General features: G+C 31.6%; 2 protein-coding genes across 5 annotated transcripts in view; one reads left to right on the top strand and one right to left on the bottom strand.

Annotated features, from left to right (window-relative positions):
* Positions 1 to 1858, top strand: part of LOC132728892 (galactocerebrosidase-like) — a 44195-nt gene extending 42337 nt beyond the window's left edge. For all 3 annotated transcript variants that reach the window (XM_060714594.1, XM_060714612.1, XM_060714603.1), the window contains exons 18-19: positions 775 to 854; positions 1630 to 1858. In XM_060714594.1, coding sequence (XP_060570577.1) covers positions 775 to 854; positions 1630 to 1773 — 224 coding nt within the window. In that variant the 3' untranslated portion in view covers positions 1774 to 1858. The remainder of the gene's footprint in view (positions 1 to 774; positions 855 to 1629) is intronic.
* Positions 1859 to 6292: 4434 nt separating this feature from the next.
* On the bottom strand, positions 6293 to 12726 carry LOC132728879 (uncharacterized). Of its 2 annotated transcripts, XM_060714575.1 has the most exons (4): positions 11041 to 12726; positions 10813 to 10842; positions 8038 to 8331; positions 6293 to 7835 (listed from the first exon to the last, which is right to left on the bottom strand). In XM_060714575.1, exons 1-4 carry the CDS (start codon positions 12260 to 12262, stop codon positions 7504 to 7506), a joined length of 1878 nt encoding a protein of 625 aa, XP_060570558.1. In that variant the 5' UTR covers positions 12263 to 12726; the 3' UTR covers positions 6293 to 7503. The 2 variants fall into 2 exon arrangements, with proteins under 2 accessions (XP_060570558.1, XP_060570566.1); XM_060714583.1 differs by lacking the exon at positions 10813 to 10842.
* Between the last annotated feature and the right edge of the window lie 8366 nt (positions 12727 to 21092).

Here is a 21092-nt window from a genome sequence, read left to right as displayed (position 1 = left end):
TTTAAAAAAACCCAAATAGCTAGAGTTTAGATATTAAGTACGAAATATATTCTAGTGAGTGTCTGCAAAGTTTGTTCAAATAAAAGCCCTGGGGTCAAAATTGGCTCCGCCCCGGGGTCATTGATTTTATTTATGTGTATATAGCAAAAACTTAAAAAAATCTTCTTTGAAAAAGCCCAAATAGCTAGAGTTTAGATATTAAGTATGAAATATCTTCTAGTGAGTGTCTACAAAGTTTGTTCAAATAAAAGCCCTGTGGTCAAAACTGGCCCCGCCCCGGGGGTCATTGATTTTTCTTATATGTGTATAGCAAAAACTTGCAAAATCTTGTTTGAGAAAACCCAAATAGCTAGAGTTTAGATATTAAGCATGAAACATTTTCTAGTGAGTGTCTACAAAGTTTGTTCAAATAAAAGCCTTGTGGTCAAAACTGGCCCCGCCCCAGGGGTGTCATTGCTTTTAACTATATGTGTATAGTAAAAACTTAAAAGATCTTCTTTTAAAAAACTCAACAAGCTAGACCTTAGATGTTTAGCATGAAACATCTTCTAATGGGTGTCTACCAAGTTTGTTCAAATAAAAGCCCTGGGGTTTAAACTGGCCCCGCTCTTGGGGCCTATATACAGGTGAGCGACTTCAGGGCCATTATGGCCCTTTTGTATATTCTTTTTATGTGTATTTCACATAAGTCCAGCATTTCTTAATATAGGTCTCCAATCAAAGCATGATTGATTTTCAGAAGTCATAAAGATGTTATATTTTTTCATTTTGTAGGGAGAGCTACTCTCTTAGGTTATGGCCCTGCACCAAGCTTAAAACCTACTGGTTACAACAAACTAGGACTTAAAGTGAAGGTAAGTTTATCAGACACTAAATTATTAATAAGAAAGTCTACTGTAACTTCCAGTTTGTGAAGCTTAGAGTTTGAATAGTGATGATAAAGTCTAATTTGAAAGGCTGAGTGTAAAGTGTTTGATTAAGAAAAATTGCGTAATAAATTATGTAAATCAACTCTACACTTTAATATTCAGATTTCAGTTTTCACATTCCTTCTCACTGGGATTGAAATGTCAGACTTCATATGGTAGTTAAAACTTTCATACATGCACTTTATTCTTCAAGCATCACATTTTCTTTTTAATCTATCTGTAAAATGTACAATATGAAGTGAGATATATGTGTATGTCAAAAATATGTTGTTGTTTTTTTTATTTTGTATATAATAATTATGTTTTATCTGTTATTCAAGTAAGATGGGTAGAAAACTTTAGTCAATTTTAGCTTTGTGTTATAAAGTATTTTCAACATAATGGCCTTTAAATGATTAAATGTTGTTCACGTTATATTAGAATTTTCTAAAAAAACAAATAAAACAACATCATTTTATACAACTGTATAGTATATTTTTATTGTGCTATGTATAAGAGAAGCTCAAATGGTTAATTTTATATCTACGTAGGTATTTGTTTCTATATTATTACATTCTGACTCATATTGAAATTTTGATATTTTCTGTAGTAGTTACCATACTTATGTAATGTAATTACTTTATATCCGCCACGGTAAATTGGCTATGAACATTATTTTTTTTTGGCCAATAAAATATTTGACTTTACTTGACTATTACAGGATGGTTTTGCTGAGGGCTATGTTAATGATCAGTTGGTGTTTGGTGTGAGGATGCCAGATAGTCCAGCCAGTGGGTTTCCAGCATTTGGTACAGCGGGTTTCGGACATGCTGACTTTGACTACATCATGATATCAGAATCTTGATACTAGTTGACTTTATAGTCTCATAGTAGCATATTATTATACATTCATATATAGATTTCTGTTATAGATTTTTAATGTAATTTTATAGTAATTTTATTGGTCATTTTTTCTAATGATGTTAGTATCTTTTTCTGGTTTTGATTGGAAAATGTATATACATTTATTTCAGGCTGTCCAGCGTCCCTAAAATTCCTAAAAAATCCTAATTTTTTTCAGTTTGGCTAAAATTCCTAAAAAAATGAAAAATTCAAAGGGAATTCCTAAAAAAGCCCTATTTTTTCACTTAAATTCCTATTCTTTTTATCTTTTGATATAAACATATCGCGAAACAACCATGTTTCAATCACAACTTAAATTCGAACACAGTGACAGTGGAGCTGAAGTCATGTCTGACTAAATTGCATAAAGTCACATGTTGTATTTACTTCAACTCCTGCAGAAATGCCATAATTGATTAATTACCAGATGTTATCAGAAAAATAATAAAAAACTGTTTGTTTTAAATTGAACAATGAAAATTGTCCTACTTTGGCTATATCAAAGTAGTCACCTGTTTAAAATTGTGATAAATATATTTCGGAGGAAGTTACATTTTTATTGGCTACAGAGTTTTACCATTTACCTCAGTCGTAGGTGTATTTAAAGCAACTATTTACATGATGAACCACTAAATTTCAGCAAACTTTATGTAGGGGTCCTTATTAATAAAATCTTAATTTTAAATCAAGTTATTTTCAAGTGATGACTGTAGAACAGATCTTTTGTAAGTGATACCAGCTGGCAGATCTAGACAAGTTTCCATTGCTAATTATAAAGTGGGTAAGGTAAACTGGCAGTAATGATTGGATGCTTTAACCATTTTGCTACCCAATTAGGGTACTAAGAAGTGACACCTTCAGCTGCCCTTTTTGTACACATTAACATGTACTGAACATATGTTATAACATATAGTGTAAGTTTTTTAAAATCTGGAAAAAAACTGTTGAAAATCATTGAAAAAACTGACACTGTGGTGAAATTTCTACAATTTTTAGTAGCCTGATTTATCTTGAACAAATTCTTCAGAGGTGTATACCCTGCTGTTTGAATTTAAGTTTTAATATTCCTGGGAATGACTTGAGTGGGTCAAATTGTTAAGAAAGATCAAGACTTGTTGAAAATGTACCAACCTTAAAATGAATAAATGTTGATAATAAATGCATTTGTAGCTAAAAGAAATCTAAAGTATAATTTCCCCTTCCATTTATTATTGGCTAATCATAGCTAATTGAACTAATTGAATATTGGTTGTTCCGGGATACTTTTAAGTTTAAAAATGTTTTCATTCTAGTTATGTTTTAATGTAGTTTTTCAGCTCTTTTTAAAGGCAGTTGACCAGTGAAACCATTTCTTCACTGGTGACTATGGAACACTGGTAACAACTTTGCTATAACCGAACTAGAGCATTATTTGTGAGTTACTTTTGTGTCAAATATGCAAAGTTGAGACCATATCATGGTCTTTTGAGGCCATAATTTAGTTATGAAATTCCAAATTTTAGCCCTAAAATTTCTTTTCTTTACCCAAAAATTCCTAATTTAAGCCCTAAATTTTTGTAAAAATTGCCCTAAAATTTGCCCTAATATTTTGTCAGAAGGTGCTGGACAGCCTGTTATTTACATATACACGCTAGCCCTTAACCTGCCGGAACTGGAAATATATAATCTTTACCACCAGTATTGAGCCAGGCCAGCTTGCCCTTCTGTGAGGTCGGACCAGGCTCTATACGTTCGGGTGACTTACTTTAAATTTTCATTTATATTCCCAAAATTGATAAGACAGTTACAAAAAATAGAAACTGGAAAAGTTCATACAGAAAGTTTGAGATTAATGATATATGTAATATGTTTTGTTTCGGATCGGAATATCCATCCGGAGGGGACCCACCCAGGGGTGTGTTCCTGAGGGACGGATATTCTGATCGAACTGCAAACATATGTGAGATATTTTTTCTTGTATACATGTATATTACCATATTCCATTAGATTTTAAACTCTTTACCTTTATAAAACAATTTGTCATGGAAAGTTATATCATTACACCAGTAACTGTTTATTTACAACAGTGTTTGACATTACAACTTCATTCATAACGGTAAAATTACGTAATCCAAAGTGTGCCTTGGATTGTGCAGTATAATTTAATTATCTCATTCCATATGATACGATATCTAGTCATATACTCTAGTTAAAACTGTTTTATTTCAGTTTTGTCTTATATATTTTGCAATGTTTCATGAAGCTGAGGCAGTTGTTAGAGCAATCGGGAGTATTAATAATGTTTATGTTAGTAACTGTTTATTATTCTAAATTCATATGTGTATTCTGTCAAACTTTGTATGAATCTGTCTCTTAAAGTAACCAATTATTGATAAGACAAGATGTTTGTGATAAACAAACAAACCAACAGTGATTGTTTAATAAGGATATATATGAATTGTGCCAAAGTTTTAAAACTTTAAATATAGATCATTATTTATTATTTATAGTCTTATCTATGCACAATTACATACATTTCAGCATAAGTGATAAAAATTACTTTGTACATAGCCATTCTTTGAGTAGAATTACAAGAGACTTAAGGTATTTTACATACTCTAGTCTGTTATATTACAAGCATATATATGAGTATATATAAAATACATACACATATAATATATTATATGCAAATACATTTCACATTAAAAATGCAATATTAAAACATCGCATGATATTAAGTGTAAAATCTGCCAACAGCAACACCTTTGATAAAAGATGACTATTAAAAGGTAAAAATATAGATGCTCAGAAAGTGTGCATCTTTATAGTAATATTTGTCAAAAGGCGTAGGTCATACCTTTTGATCAGGAGTGAAACGAATAGCAGAATTTACCTTGTTGATGTAGAATGCAACTCAATATAGGTTAAAACTTGGTAAATCATATTTAAACTGATATAAAATACAGTCCAATTCTGTTGTGAGATAGAATGTATCAAACTGTATTGACATCCTGATGGTGCCATATTTTTGTTCCCGTCCCATTTTGACTAAATACTTTCACACTTGTTTTTAAGAATCTAATGGTAGGAATATTTGAAGTGAATTGCTGGGAGATTTATATTAACAAACATATCACATTCCAAATGTTTTACTGTGATAAACGACTTGTAACATAGTAATAAATTAAAATCACTTTTAAGTTATTCTTTGGCCATTTTTTTATTTTTGATTACATTATGCCATATATTAATTTGAAAGACCTGAATGGTGAGGTAATTTATGTTATAATTACCCTTTACACCTGTTGGAGTTAATTCTAATTGGGAAGCTGATTACTTTCATGTCAAAAGAATTATCCAGCTAGCATACAGAAGGACTTGCCCCTAGTCTGAAATGATGTTCAGTATACAAAGCATCTTCCACCTCTAATTAAATTAGACAAGTCACGAGGTCGAAGATGTGTCATGAGTAAAATGTTTATAGTCTCCAACTCTCTATGTTACCTGAATGGTGTAATTTTGAAGTATATATAACCAAATGAAAAATGTTGAATTATATGTGTTTTAAAGATTATACTATGTTCATCCTTGAGTAAAATATTTTAATCACATAAATTTATTGAAATCTGTGAAATTCTTATTGAATATGTCTAATTTGAATAAAATAATGAATAAATTGTGTACAGCCAGTTTTTTTAAGGACACTATATATTCATATTTTGACCACCTATTGTGTGTAGAATTTTAAACATGACAAATATACTGTGTGTGAAGTTAAAACATGTTTTTTATTTCATGTTTAAAAAGATACTGTGTAGCATTTATCACTATTTTCTAATATCAAATTTGAGCACAGTATGTCTTTAACACTTTTCTTGTTTAAGCTGAAGGAGGCACATTTTAAATAAAATGTTAAAGGATCATCCTGATAACATAATCTGGCTTTTATTGTTAATAACTTGACTTTGTATATAGGACATACATTGTACTTGCCCTATTTGAAATGATATACATGCACTTTGCATAAAAGTAATATTTATTTATTTGTGGTTTTATATTTGATGCAATGTAATGTAATCAAGAACTTAAGGTCAGATTTTGGTATTTAATATTGCTGAGGAGTTCACAGATGTAGGTTTGAAGCTTTAAAATAGTGTACTTGAAGTTTGGTGTAATGTTGTAATGTTTTCTCACAAGGTGCTATAAGTTAAGAATGTTGCTGGAATACCTGATAGTGTAATAAAATTATCTATATTTATAAATTACCAGCGTTCCTCTTTCTTATGTTTCTTCATGAATTTTATCAAACTTTACAGTTTGGTCGCTGCGTTGAAAATGGAAGTGAAGTACCATTCTATTAAAGAGCCGGTGGTCGGTATATTTACTGTCAGTGATACAGTAAAGAGCCTGATCAATATGTGTATCTGTGCAGTTTTTAGTGCTTTGTGCAGTCCGTGAATGAAGTAAAGTGAGACATTAACTATGGAAGAAAAACACAAACAAAAAGCGCACAAAATGTTTAACTTTGGTTTATTTTGTTTATTTAATTTATAAATGCATAACTAATAACTACAACTTAGTAACAAACTTTAAAATGTCCAAAAAATTTGATAATGTAGGTTTATCAATATTTCGTTCCGTATATATACATTGTATATAATATGATTTTATTTGATCAATAATCAAGCAAATGTTTCGGGTTTTTTTTCACATGTGTAGATAATTGATAGTATTTAGCTAAAATGTATTAACTCCTGCAGCGGTTACTTCCCTGGTAGCAAGCGTAACGTAACCGACTTTAAATAATATAACAATCAACCATACCTACAAGGGGCACAAATACAAACGGTGTTTCTGTGTATACCAATAAATCACAACATTTTAAATAAATATCGCAGGTTTATAATCAAACTTGGTTTATTTTCACTTGATGTGTCTGTCAATCAATACATGACGAAATTTATAGGGCACAGAATTATAATGTCATAAACTTAACAGTTATTTCCTAATGTTACGATAAAATAATCGTTAAATATAGAAAATGTGGTTGTATTTTAAATAATATTAGTCTAATGAAATAACATGAATTCATACAGGACTATAATCTATCTTAACAACTGGAGATCAAATAAAGGCGATTAATTTCAGGTCTTTTTATAAAAGTTTCAATTATAATGTCGCCATTCGTGAGCGTAACAGTAACGACTTGACTATATCAGTAAAGGAAACAAAGAGGATCGAAGAAATAAGCCTAAAATCATAAAGAGATGTGCAATAATGAAACATAAAATCGGGACAGCTCGGCTATTATCAATAATTACTTATCCAAAGTTTAGTGTACCAAACTAGATCGCTTTTTATGGATTACAAGTTAGTAGTAAGAAAGTTCTTGGCTAAACAATAAACTATACCCATCATCTGTATTAAGCAATTCACTTTTACTGGTAAAATTAAATGATTTAATGCCGATACATGTGCATTTAATTTTGATGAAAATCATGATATTGTATTACTGATAATATGTTTAATTAAATCAGTTTGTCAACTTAACGTACTACATGTAACAATATATGTTCTAATATTTAACTGATGTAGTATTGTTTTTTATACTAATTTTAAGATCAGACTGCAGTTTTTTTTTACTCATGAAATGAAATCTATAACCGTTTAAGCTTCTTTTTTTCTAAAAGTAAGTACATTATTATATATATTTCTATATCCTGTGAGGATAGGAGGACAAATACGAAGACCGGAAACTGGAGCCACGCCCTGCTTTATTTCTTGCGTTGTCATAGGAACGAATATGTCTGTCATACTTATAGTCCATGTCTTCTTCGTAGGAATAATCGCTGTCACGGTCGGCGGACAGAGGTCGAAATGTGTTGTACGCAGCGACGGATGTTGCAAGTTTGTTCCGGGCAGCTAGAAGCACATCTTCTGTCGTTGGTGGCGTAGGGCTATGAGAGCTTAGCAGATCTGTTGGCAGGTCTGTATTTAAGCTATTTCCGTTCATGGCAGTGTCTCGAACTGGCAATTCTGTAAAACCTTAAATAGAAAATTAAATAAGTATATGAAGTATATGTATTACCTTAATATTTTATACGTGCCATAACTTTGCTGTACTTCAAACCGCACAAACTATTTACAAGTGCACACGTATCATGATTATCAAAGCAATTTGTCGATACGAAAAGAAAAAGGAGAAATGATAGAATTTCACATACTAGAATGGCTTGAGTCGACTTACTAGAATGACTTGAGTCAACTTCTTTCTTTGGAGATGATGATGACGTCATTTGTGGCGTTACAGTTTTTGTTCTGCGCAAGCGCTGAAGTTCATCTTCCTGCCTGCAAACAGTATTCTTGGCAGATTCCAGCTCTGTCTTCAACTTAGCACATAATGCAAGAGCTCCCTTAGCAACGAAGGTGGCAGGGACAACCTGGGTATCGAACGCACGCTTCAATGTGGCTTCTCCCAGGAGGTTAAAGTTCACTGTCTCCATTAACTCAGTACGTTGATCCTCATTCAGTTTATCTTTTTCTGTAAGGAAAGAAAATTACCATCATAAACACCATTATAATTATACTAGCATAAACATCATCATAAACACCATTATAATTATACTAGCATAAACATCATCATAAACACCATCATAAAAAACAACTGGCAAAAAAAAGAAACATACTTTAGTTTTGTCTCAGTTACTTATCGTTGAGCATCTATCTGTTTTACGCATGCTTGAAAATAGCATTTAAAAAAACTTGTTTGTCAGATGCCCATTAATAAAACAAATACAGATGCACCTAAAAGTTGCATCAGTAAATACTTAAAATGATGATAAACTATAAATAACGACTGGCATGCTTAAAGTTATGATGTATACACATGTATACCATGGTATATAGGTCTTATTAGTATAAAATTAGATACAGAAACTATTAAAAATGTTCATAATTATAATCATAATGACCTGTATATAAAATAGCTAACTCATTATGATCCGGACTTTATACACGATTTTAAGCAAAATTATAATAACTTTTGTTATAACTTTTGTTACAGTTCTATGTATATTGTAGCATAGTCTCAAATTCCACTATTCAGATGTCATTCATGTATTATTGGCCCTGTCTGTTACAAGTGTGGAATTTGATTTAATAATCCCGTTGAAAGACGTCCAAGATATAAGATAAAAATGGTTTAATGCTGATATCGACAAATTTTATTGTTTTATTGTGTTTTCATAAAAGAGATCATATCTTGCTGTCGGCGGAATGTGACTTGGCTTTTATTTGTAGAAGTAATTAAGGTCGTACATTTATCATGATCGTCGAAAATGTTCGGTCCCTTGTCGGCAAATTCAGCTGTTTACGTATAGTATATATGAGCCGTGTCACGACAAAACCAACATAATGCGTTTGCGACCAGCATGGATCCAGACCAGCCTGCGCATCCGCGCAGTCTGATCAGGATCCATGCTGTTCGCTATCAATTTCTCTACTTGTAATAGGGTTTGAAAGCGAACAGCATGGATCCTGATCAGACTGTGCGGATGCGCAGGCTGGTCTGGATCAATGCTAGTCGCAAACCCATTATGTTGGTTTTGTCGTGACGCGGCTCATCAGTATTTGAGACTTTCAAGTATGTTGAAGGGGATCCGAAACTGTAAATTCGTGTGAGCTTATATGAATGCCAATAGGAATAATAAAAAAGAATGATTTTTTTTTCATGTCTATGACTTTTCTCAAAGTCGATTAATGTGTCACCTTAGTAAAATAAATGTTATATATCAAGTCAACACGCAATAGTGTAATGTCATTAAGATTCAATTAGCCTACATTTTGTGACCGTTCCAGGATATTTGCCTTTTATCTTAGTTTTGTATTTATGATTATGAAGCTCCATTCTTTTTTTACGTACAGTATTTTAAATATGACATTTCATGAATTCTAAATGAAAAAACAACATCAACAATGTACGTGGTATGAATATGTTAATCTAATGTTATTGTGCAATGCTGGCTTTAATAGCTTCTAACTAAAATATGTATACGTGTACGCATTGCATTTTGATCCTTTCTGGCGATTTTACTTTTTACTACATCTCCTTCCGCTTTTTACTCGTTTAAATTGTTCAATAACAGTAATGCCTTTTTTTTTAAATCACCTACTTTAATCAAGTTTAACTAAGACTTGTTTTATTGTTGACAAATTTTATAGGATAAAATCCGCGGCACGCATACATGCAGTAATACTATTAGCAATCTAATTGTGAACTCTGATAATTAACTTTACAAACACCTTTAACTGTTGCTTAATTGACAGATTGAAATATTCATATTTATACATGCTTAATTTGGTCTGTTATTATTGAAGACTTATATTTTTATAAAATATACAAAACAAAAATCATATTCTTTTCTAAAAAATACATTATTATTTCTGCTAAATTATATTTGTCAGTATTATATTTAAAGCGTTAATGATAGTATTTTCCGTGGGAAAGAAATTAAATCTTATGAATGAAGGGAATTAAAAGCTTACAAATAATTCATGGATTAAAACAGTATACATGTAATATTAGTACATATAATATAATTTTGTTATTAATAAGTCAAGATTAGGTAAACCTCTTCGAAAAGATTAAAAAATACATGTATTGCCCAGTGCTTTTACACTGGGCTTAATGTCACAAAAGGAGGAAAAAGATACATTTTGAGAAAATAAAACCAAAGATATAATAGGATATTAGGGAGATATAGAATTAACATTTTTGAGTTATAAATAAAACTATTATCACACGATTGTAACATTTATTAATCAAAGTAAAGAGGTGTTGTAAAGTTTGAAAATAGTTTTTTCATTTTTGAAGAAAACTGCACGAATAGACCAAACCAAATTCAATATTTTAGTGTCTTTCACACATACTTTTCTGTAATCCACGGTAGTTAAAACTAATCTAACAAATTGTTTATAGCGTAAAAGAAAGAAATTGAACAGTTGTTTTGAATACCGTACATACCGTTCACCCATACTAAGATAAAATATTCTCCTACAATGAAAAGAAAAGTCATCGTAAACTGATTCTAACACTTAATGACTGTATGTTTTACCGGATACAGACCAATTTACTATAAAGTTAGTGTTTTATTACTAGATATTTGCAGGATTGAAATTTTTATATAGTTAATCAAGCGTATTCAAATATTCAATATTAAGATTTTGCATATATTACTTATATGGAACTTACCAGCTGTTAGAACGTATTCAAGTATACCATACAGCGAATCATGTGACTTTCTACAATCAGGTGGACCGGAAGTCACAAGTGTCTTGTATGTCTCTGCTGTAAGCACACCTTTTCGCGCCATTTCATTCATGTAATTTTCGACTAATTGGCAAGCTTTTTGTCCCTGGTTGGCATCGCCATTACACGATTCTGACACAATGTCTTTCAAAACAGATGGTGATATAATACAGAGATCGTCTGCTGACAGACTATTTAAACGATCACCTGCAACTCTAACAAGAGTTCTTCTACATTTGCATCCATGTAAGGTTGCAAATTTCAAAGCTTTTGTAACCCAGTCTGTTGTTACACACTCCTCACTAAACGCCTCTTCTGGTAACTCACACAAAATGGCATCGAAAACTTTCCCCGTATCAGACTTTTTCTTCGACTTTATCCCAGCTTTACTTTCTTTCACATCGTGATCGTGGTGAGAGGATCTTGATCCTTTAAGGCCTGGCTTTGAGTCGACTGTATCAGCCTTCTTTTGGTCGACCCCTTTTTCTTCAGCGTCATTTTTATCGATGAAAGCCATGACGTATTTCGTGACAACCTCTGCCATCACGTTGTGTTTGACACCTTTATTTCGTGCAAGAACTAATAGTTTTACTAGCCAAGCAACTGGCAATCCTAATAAAAGTCTTATGCTTTCATCACCACGGTCAGATCCTTTCTTTGAGAAAGTAGGGCTACTGAACTTAGTAGGTGGTTTCAGCCAACAATCAACAAGAGCGTCGCTACATTGTGAAACGATTTCCGCTTTTTCCGCAACAGCAGACGCCGTTATACAGGAAAGTAACAATGACACAATAGCAGACGTAGATCTACTCATTTTAGCAGAAGTAATTGTATCTTGTAAAAACTTTTCCGAGACTTCAGCCAAGTTCCCAGAGCCAGTCATTTGTAGAACTTCTGAGGCACATCTAATATGTACGACATTTGTCTTTGTTAAATCCACTTTCATATTGTAACAAAAGTCAGCAACGACACCAAAAGCTTCCGGTCCTCCGGGAAACTCCTTTAATTCCACCCTGTTACAGTCTGTTCCCGGACTTTTAGCCAAAGCACAGAAGAAGTCTGACTTGGCATATAGCGGAAATTTATGTAGTTTAAACTCTGTGTTGTCGACAACGACCGTTATATCTGACAACTCCCCGGTCTGTCGAAATTTTGAAAAATTCATTTTTTATATATTTTTATCGTATACCCTCTCCTAAACTAAAATTATGTCCTATACGCGATAGTTCATACATAAACTATTTCGACTTTGTTAGTTTTTCTTTTTACTGATCACATTATAATTCCAATTCTCTTTTCACATTTCAAAACTTTTGAAAAATAATCTCATTAACTTTTTCTTTTTCTAAAAATGGCATACAAATTGTGTCCTTCAAACCACTAGTCCAATGTAAATGTTTCAAAATGTTTAAATATCCTTCTTTACGAGATTTAACGTTTCTCCACCAGTCGATATAAGATTCTATTTCTCTCCTTTGTCAACAAGACCTTGGATTGTAAACATTAACGGCGGTAGACTTAATAATCAGATCGATTTTTATTTACATTCCAAACTTCAATTTATCGGCCAAGCACAGAATAACATTAAGAGAATGTTATCTGGAAAAAAGGACATCATATAATCCATACAGTTTCACAAATATTAACGAGACTGTTTCACTTTTCTACTCACACTTAATATGAAATATTTTATTGAACGAAAATGTTAATGTTTTATTTATCTGTTTCATTACACATAATGTAGAATTCTACATACTTATATACCCGCTGTATTAATATTTCACATTAGAATTCCCAACAGTTTCATTTACTGTACTGTTCTTCACACTTTACTGATCTCATTAAATTACCAAACGCCTTTTAAACTTCACAACACTTAGCACAAGATGCGCGAATACTTCCATAAATAATACTGTTAAAGGTATCTCTAAGCGTTCGATATAAATTTAGCACTGCAATGTTAAAATGTAAAGGTATGATATTGACAAGTTATATTGGTCCGTTAATGTAAAACCCTTATCATACTTTATTGATAACCACGTCGATTTAACTGTACCAGCTCTTTATGGGATAGACGTAGCTATAACGTTCAGGTTCCAACTTGATTCAGTACAATTTGCGCGTATTTTAATCTTTTCCCGCGCTTTTTGAAAAGTTAACAACCATATTAACACGCCTTAATATTGGTTGTAAAAGGTGTAAAATGTAATTTTGGTAGTGCACTCGTCATTTTAAAGAACAGAATGATTTAGGAATAAATAAATAAATAAATAAATAAATAAATAAATAAATAAATTCATTCATTCATTCATTCATTCATTCATTCATTCATTCATTAACCCTGAGAGTTTGTAAATCATGTAATAACCCAGATAATGTGTCAATTATGCAATGAAATTAAAGATCAAACATTTTAACGAGGTTTTCTTAACGTCATAATTAACATGCATATATGAGAGGATTTTTTTTAATTTTGAGAAAGTATCTGATAGTGAAAATTGTTCACTCGTCATAATGTAAACATGATCGTATTAATATTCCGTGTGTTAAGGTTGTTTTTAAATTCAGAAAAGGACAAATATTTTGTAAGTATAAAGTTATGCTTGAAATAAGAATCAAAGGATGTCAAAATATTTTTATGCTTGTAAACTTCAAAAATGACGCACCAAAATATGTATTTGAATGACTTCAGAAGACCCCATTTGAAGGCGGGATGTTTTTATAATATTTACAGGCAATCAATCAATATTTGTTTATCTATGATTCACCTGTATATATCATATCTTAATCAAAATAAACACTGATATTCCATTATTTATCACTGATATACCCTTGACATCTAGGGTATAATTTTACACTTAATCTGTATCAAGATGTTCTACATTGACTGATGTAATTTTATACATTGAGGACACATTTGATATTCTAATACGGATATAAGTAGAAAAAACTAGTTCCCACAGTCAGCTGTATTTTGACAGTCTGACTGAAGGCAAGGAATCACAATGGCATTATACAAAAACGAACTAAGGTCTCGACCCCCTCATTGTTATGACATGACCCCAGGGGGGTGACTCAAAAACACAATGAATGGCGTTGCAGTTCTGTGACATTAACATAAATAATGGCATAAGATCGTCCAGCTACAAGTTTAGCTTCGGGATCAATGAATATATGACCCCTGTTACAGTAGACAAACCCACAAAGAAAGAAAAGTTTAAATCCTAGCGGCGACAATAACAGGGTTATAGCTTCAGTATGGAGACAGGGTAGTATGCACATCCATTCAGGCAGGGCAGTCTGTTGGCTCTAAAATTGTAGCTTTTTTCATTTATATAGGAATACGTTGTGTTAATGTTGGACATAAACAATCAACATATTTAGCAGGATAATTATAGTTAAAAGGCTTATCAGTAGACCAATGACTAATAGCATGCCAATATTGTTTTATGAAATAATTTCATTATGCCAGACAGTGAAGAGGTCAAGATAAGAATTTGCTATTCATTCAAAATGAATATCTTTTTTTTAATTAGATAAACTAATTATGAAATATTAGTTGATACTAATGAGACAGCATTTTATGCAAATTGTGACTGGTGTATGTTTTCCATGAGAACGATAATCGATAATCAGAAAATATTTGGGGGGGGGGGGGTGATCGCGTACATTTTGAATTGATCTAAATGTAAATGATGTGTCTAACAAATGTATTTTTATATGTAGGGATATTTCAGTATTTGTAATGAAAGAATGCGGCTAGTTAAACACTACCAAAGAGTAACGTTCTCCTTAAATCGGAAAGACAATATTTACGCAACAGCATTTCGTTTTTGTTTTCATTTGCTATTAGGATTATACGATCGCAAGCGGTAGACCTAGTAGGCAAATAACACAGGTATATTGTATGTGCGTGTAGGCTAACAACATTGTTAAGGAAAATTCAAAATTTAATATACAGAACAAATCAGCTCGATTGTTTAGTGGAGAAATGTTTATTACATGTATTATGAAAATTCTAAAAGGATTCGAAAACGTTTTAAGGAACTCGACTGTGGTTCAAAAGTCTAAAAACATAAAATTTCAATTTACTGCATTTAAAAACTGGGGCATTTCAAACAGAAATTTATGCAAAAGATAATGAAGACATATACTCAGAGATAAATAAGAACTCGTATTTTTGTGCGATTCTTAGCCAAATTGAGAAGAAAGCGTAGAAAAACTTCACAAAGTTGGGGCACTTTTTTACAATCAAAAGAGCGAATGCTCTGAAAGTTTGCACATGAGTTATTGGTATAGACGTACATCAAATGAAACATTAATCTCGAAAAAAATATTTCCATTCAGATCATGTAAAAAAGCCCCGTGGAGTCCCTTCAATAATTTAAATAGCATTTTGATTTTAAGAAAAATCTATCAACAGTATAGTGATTTATTACAAAGAAGGTCAGACATTTATGGTGGTCACAGATGTATGACATATCACTAAAAGACAATCAGATATATATCATATAATCTATCATTGATACACCTATACATGTGTATATGTCAATCAAATTATATCACTAAATCACCATTGATATCAGGGGTCTGTCTTACACTATTTAACTCAATAGCTTTAAGTCGTACATTATTAAAATTCAGTATACATAAGACGGAAAAGATGAATGCTATATAATATGTCAAATTATACATGTGAACAGATGAAACTAACGTTTCACACAAGGTTCTGGGTTTGTGGTAAACTTTGTATTTGGGAATACAGATATTTATAAATTGGAAAACAGATTATTATAATTGGGAATACTTATACATGTAATTATAAATGGGAAAGCAGATTATACTAATTTGAAATAATTTAAAAATATATATCAATAAATCATTTACGTAATAAAGAATGTAGATACAATGAATGACAGCAAAGACATTTGTTTCAAGGAGCACACCTCTACATTCCTGCTAATTTTCATAAAATTTTGAAAATGTATTAAAAAGTTAAATATTGTGAAGTGAACAAAGAAAATAATTTACACATTGCAAACTGCACCTACAACTCATGTTAATTACCAAAATGATGTCTAAATATGCAAAATAGCCCTCTCTGCTCTTGTAACGCAGTAGAAGTATGGTGAAATATATGACAAAATCTGCCATTTATCGCTAATAGCAGGAAACTATTGTTTTTATCTTGAATCTTTTTACTTTTCTTGAAATCTCAGTACATTTTTCTCATGTTTGATATTCTTTAAATATTTTGGCTCCCCTGGAGGCATGCGGCTTTAAAGCGTTATTTAAGTCGTTGTGCAACATACATATTAATTCTCATATAACATGCAATGGTCAGTCAGTAGGGGGGGGGGTATTTAAACGAATGTATTACTGGAACATATCAATTTAAGTTTATAAAGTTTTGACTATTTATATATTATATTATGTTTTATTTAGGTACAATCAAGTATGTTTTTTTTAATTTTAACCATCACTGTCAGAGTCATAAAGTGACAATCTGACAATTTACATAGGAAAAGGAATCTCATCTTGTTGTATTTCAGACACAGACAGATAGATAAACTCTTTCTAAACTAGCTGAATAAATGAAAATGACATAAAAGAGTAAACAAAAATGGGCTTAATGGTGCAAAAATCAAAATAAAAAGAGGACAGCACCCCAATGTTTTCATCAATTTGTTTCACAGTTTTTAAAAAAAATCTGCCAATTAGATTAAATTTTCCTTGTTTGCGTAGCTTAAAATGTAGAATATGTATCAAATGAATTTTAACCTTTATAACATACTGAAGGTACCTACGTTGTTAACTAACATACTAAAGGTACCTACGTTGTTTACTAACATACTAAAGGTACATACGTTGTTTCCTAACATACTGAAAATACATACGTTGTTTAGTAACATACTGAAGGTACCTACGCTGTTTACTAACATACTGAAGGTACCTACGTTGTTTACTAACATACTGAAGGTACCTACCTTGTTTACTAACATACTGAAGGTACATACCTTGTTTACTAACATACTAAATGTACCTACGTTGTTTACTAACATAATGAAGGTACCTACGTTGTTTAGTAACATATTAAAGGTACCTACGTTGTTTACTTACATACTGAAGGTACCTACGTTGTTTACTAACATACTAAAGGTACCTATGTTGTTTAGTAACATACTGATTGTACCTACGTTGTTTTTTTTATAACATTCTGACATACTGGTTTGCAAAAGAATCATAATGAAAAATTCCAGTGCCTTTTTGACTGTTTTTAAATACATAAAATTTTAACATTATCCCTGCTCCAATAATTATCAAGTATTTTCAGCCACACAGACATCGAAGTACGATAATTTATTCTTAATATTGCAGTATCAAAGCAGAAGTCTATAAATCCCAGGTTATTAATAACGTCAATGCTATCTGTCCGTTATGGAATTAAGATACACTGTGCCATTATCTAAAATTTATTTCATAGCTAAAAACATCAACCATCCGTCTGAATAATAGTGTAAATTTACATCTCATAATTTTGTTTGATAATCATGTCATGCCACAAAGTTGAATAATGGTCATCATTAATATAGCCTCACCTTCTGACAAGAATAAGTGTTTTTGATCGAAGAACACGTAAACGGTTCGAAAATCATAAATTAGAATAACTGGATTTTTTGCCTCATTTTTGAACATACACAGATAACGGAGGAGTCAGGTTGTAATGTAGTGGCAACTTGTTTGGATCTTTCTTGCCTGACATATTAATTTAAAATGTACGATGCTATATATTTTCTGCAAAAAAAGATATTGTTTGAATTTCAAAAAAGGATACTTCCAAAATGCATGTATAGAAGAAATATAGTAATATATTGCAATGAAAGTAAATGGGGAATGCACAAAATCATTGCTAAAACCCTTGAATGTCCTTGAATGTCCTTAAAGATTATACTATTTATTTCAAAATGTAACCTATTAATTTTGAATTCATTCATTTTCTGAATGAAACTTACTATATACGTTTTGGCATGTTTACTATTTGGAGGCAAATGATGCATCATGAAGAAAAATAAGGTGTTGCTGCCAAAATATATGATCATATCTTTCGAACTGGCTTCACTAGCTGATACGGTTTTGCAACCTGGAGAAAGATGAATTACATTATAATACATAGTAAGAGTCAGGAATATTGAATACATAGATCATTTTGTTTGTTTTGCCTTTTCATTAAAGGAAGCCGAAATCATACAAGGGCGTGACTATTATATATCATACTTCACAGATAAATTGAGGCTATTTCATTTGACTGTATTTGTTAAGTTTAGGACCATATTCTAAAGAAAATGTTTTATATGGGATTGTGAAGAAAAATACTGTGTTTTTGTTTTGGCTTTTGCTTGAACTTGGCTTATATGGGATAGGACTTTATCTTACTTCGTCTTTATGCATTCTTAAAGGCTTTAAATTGTTCAAGCTCACAACCGAGCAAATTTGTTCACGTTAATGGGGAAATAAGGTTCCATTTGCCTTCACAAAATACTATAGTCTTGAAATAAGAGAAAGATACAAATGAAGGCATTAGATGAAAAAGTTGTAGCTGATGGTTGAAACAGGCACGGTTGAATTTGACTTATATAGACGAAATGATGGTAAAGTTATTCAACCAGACACTGACCTTAAACTTACTAACCTGCAAAACATCCATTAAGCAATACCTCTTTATGAAGTCAAAGTGATTTTTTTATATCAATAAAACAAGAGCTGACGATCAGACAGTGTGCCCGACTTTTCTCAGTGCTTGATAGTAAAACAAAAGCTAAGTTCAAAAAGGGCCATAACTCTATCAAAATCCACGTTAGATTATTGACCTGGTGTATGATCTGGTTCGTATAAAATTGTTTCAATTCAGAAAGGGCTATTATTATATCAAAGCTTCAGCACTTTTCCTTTAGTAATTTTGGAGATTTCAACTTGCACGCAAAAACTGAAGCGAGGGTTGACGCTTGGGTGAGAACAATAGGCCCTCTCTATTCTTCGAAAAGTCGAGAAAATACGATGAAAACAACAACAGCAATGGCAATGCATAAGACGTTTTTTGCTTTGTTGCTTTTTTATTAAAGTAGAAAATGTTGTAAACGTATCTGTCAAGGTGCTAGGCGTAAAATAGTCCTAAACTAATTCATGCTTGTACAGGAGTAAATTGTAAATTTAGCTTTGATGATAAATTGTTACATTGTACAAACAAAATGATGTTTATTTGTATATATTTGTTATTCAATTTGTATTTAAAATATATTTCTCTTTTAGTTTATAGCCCAGCAAACACATGACGTTAAAATAACGTCGGATTAATGTTAGATTTTGGTCACGACGTCGGCGACCAAAATACGACGTAAATCTGACGTTAAAATACCGATGTCTAATAGACGTTTCTTTTTGACGTCGTACTAACGTCAGGTTATGGTCGGTGTCCTGACGGTAGGTAAAAAAATAACAAAAAATAATCCTTATTCGCTGTTGTAATCATTTAAACTTTTTTTCAAATGTTATTTGGATTACAAATGAAGTGTTCTTATATAAATACAGACCATGATCGCGGCGCTGCAACCTAATACAACATCAAGGTGGCGATGTATATACGCAAGTTACATGTGTTATTGTTATGAAATCTATTTATAGCTACAGATCTGTTTACAAGTTCCAATCATTTAACGTTGTAATATTATCATTTGTGGTACATTATATGTATCAAAATGACGAGTTTTTAATAGTGCTTTAACATTTCATCATAGTGACAGAAAAGGGAAAGAAAACATAATAAACCTTTAATTCGAATCTAAAGTCACGTGGATGGAAATTCAAATTCGTAGGCGTTACGTTTTGGCTGTCGGTCAGGAATCGGGATGCATTGATAATTGAATATTATAGGTTTTCTTGAACAGAAAGGTCAGTTCAATTTATTTAGATTTATTTTTACTTTGTATTTGATAAATAATTGCATGATCGCAAGCACTCTTAAATTTAATTATCATTATTTGAACAGCTGAAGTAAAATGTCACACAAATTCGCGATAATGTCTAATAATAAATCTTTTTAAAATTGACATGTTTTAACTCTGCTTGTGAAGAGTTTATAATATGCCTTTCAGTACTACCAAAGAGAATGCTTAGTTTTCATATTTTTCTTAAACTGTGATGTTTTTGTCAGTTAAAATCTGAGAATTGAGAATGAATTTGTACGATTTCGAGCATTTCGGACCAAGACGTTTCGGTCCCAAATAACCCAAAACGTTCCGGTCCCAAATAACGCAAGACGTTTTGGTTCCAGACATTTCGGCATTAAATCTTTAATTTAAAACTATGAAATATTTAAGACTTGCGTAACTGTTCTATTTCAAACGTAGAATATATACATAAGTTAGAATATAATTTTCTTTTCAGGTAGTTAAAGTGTTGGACATGCTCTCAAAGGTCGGAGGGACGGAAACACGTGAATATGTAAAAAGAAACATATGAAAGTAAGATTTTTGTAAATTCTATTACATACTTTAATCCATACTAAACTGGAGTTTAAAAGCGGCTTTTTAAATGTTCAGTATTTATGTTTACTTTTAATTTTTGTTAAAGCTCTCTTATAAAAAGTTGGCAAAATTGTTCATTAAGTTAAGATAACCATGAAAACATTTTTGCTTGTTATTTTTACATGTTTCATAAATTTCTTTTTTTTTCAGTGAAAATGATGTCACACACGCTATTGGGCGCTACAAACGCTACATATCCTCCGGACAGACGAGGGGTGCTGAAAGAAGGTCATATCTTAAAGCATCACACCTCAAAATTCGTGCTAATTCTCATGGATATCTAAAAGTATAACTTTGTGAAGTAACTAAAAGGCAGCAATTTATACATGACTGAAAATTATCAAAGGAGGTCAAAATATGCAAAATGGCACCAAATGTTTTAGAAATGCTGTAGAAATATAGTTCAAGTACTGA

Source organism: Ruditapes philippinarum, unplaced genomic scaffold (genome assembly GCF_026571515.1).
Source record: "Ruditapes philippinarum isolate M1 unplaced genomic scaffold, ASM2657151v2 ctg989_1_1_1_1, whole genome shotgun sequence".
Taxonomy (NCBI): Eukaryota; Metazoa; Mollusca; class Bivalvia; order Venerida; family Veneridae; genus Ruditapes; species Ruditapes philippinarum.
This window is presented reverse-complemented; position numbering and strand designations above follow the sequence as displayed.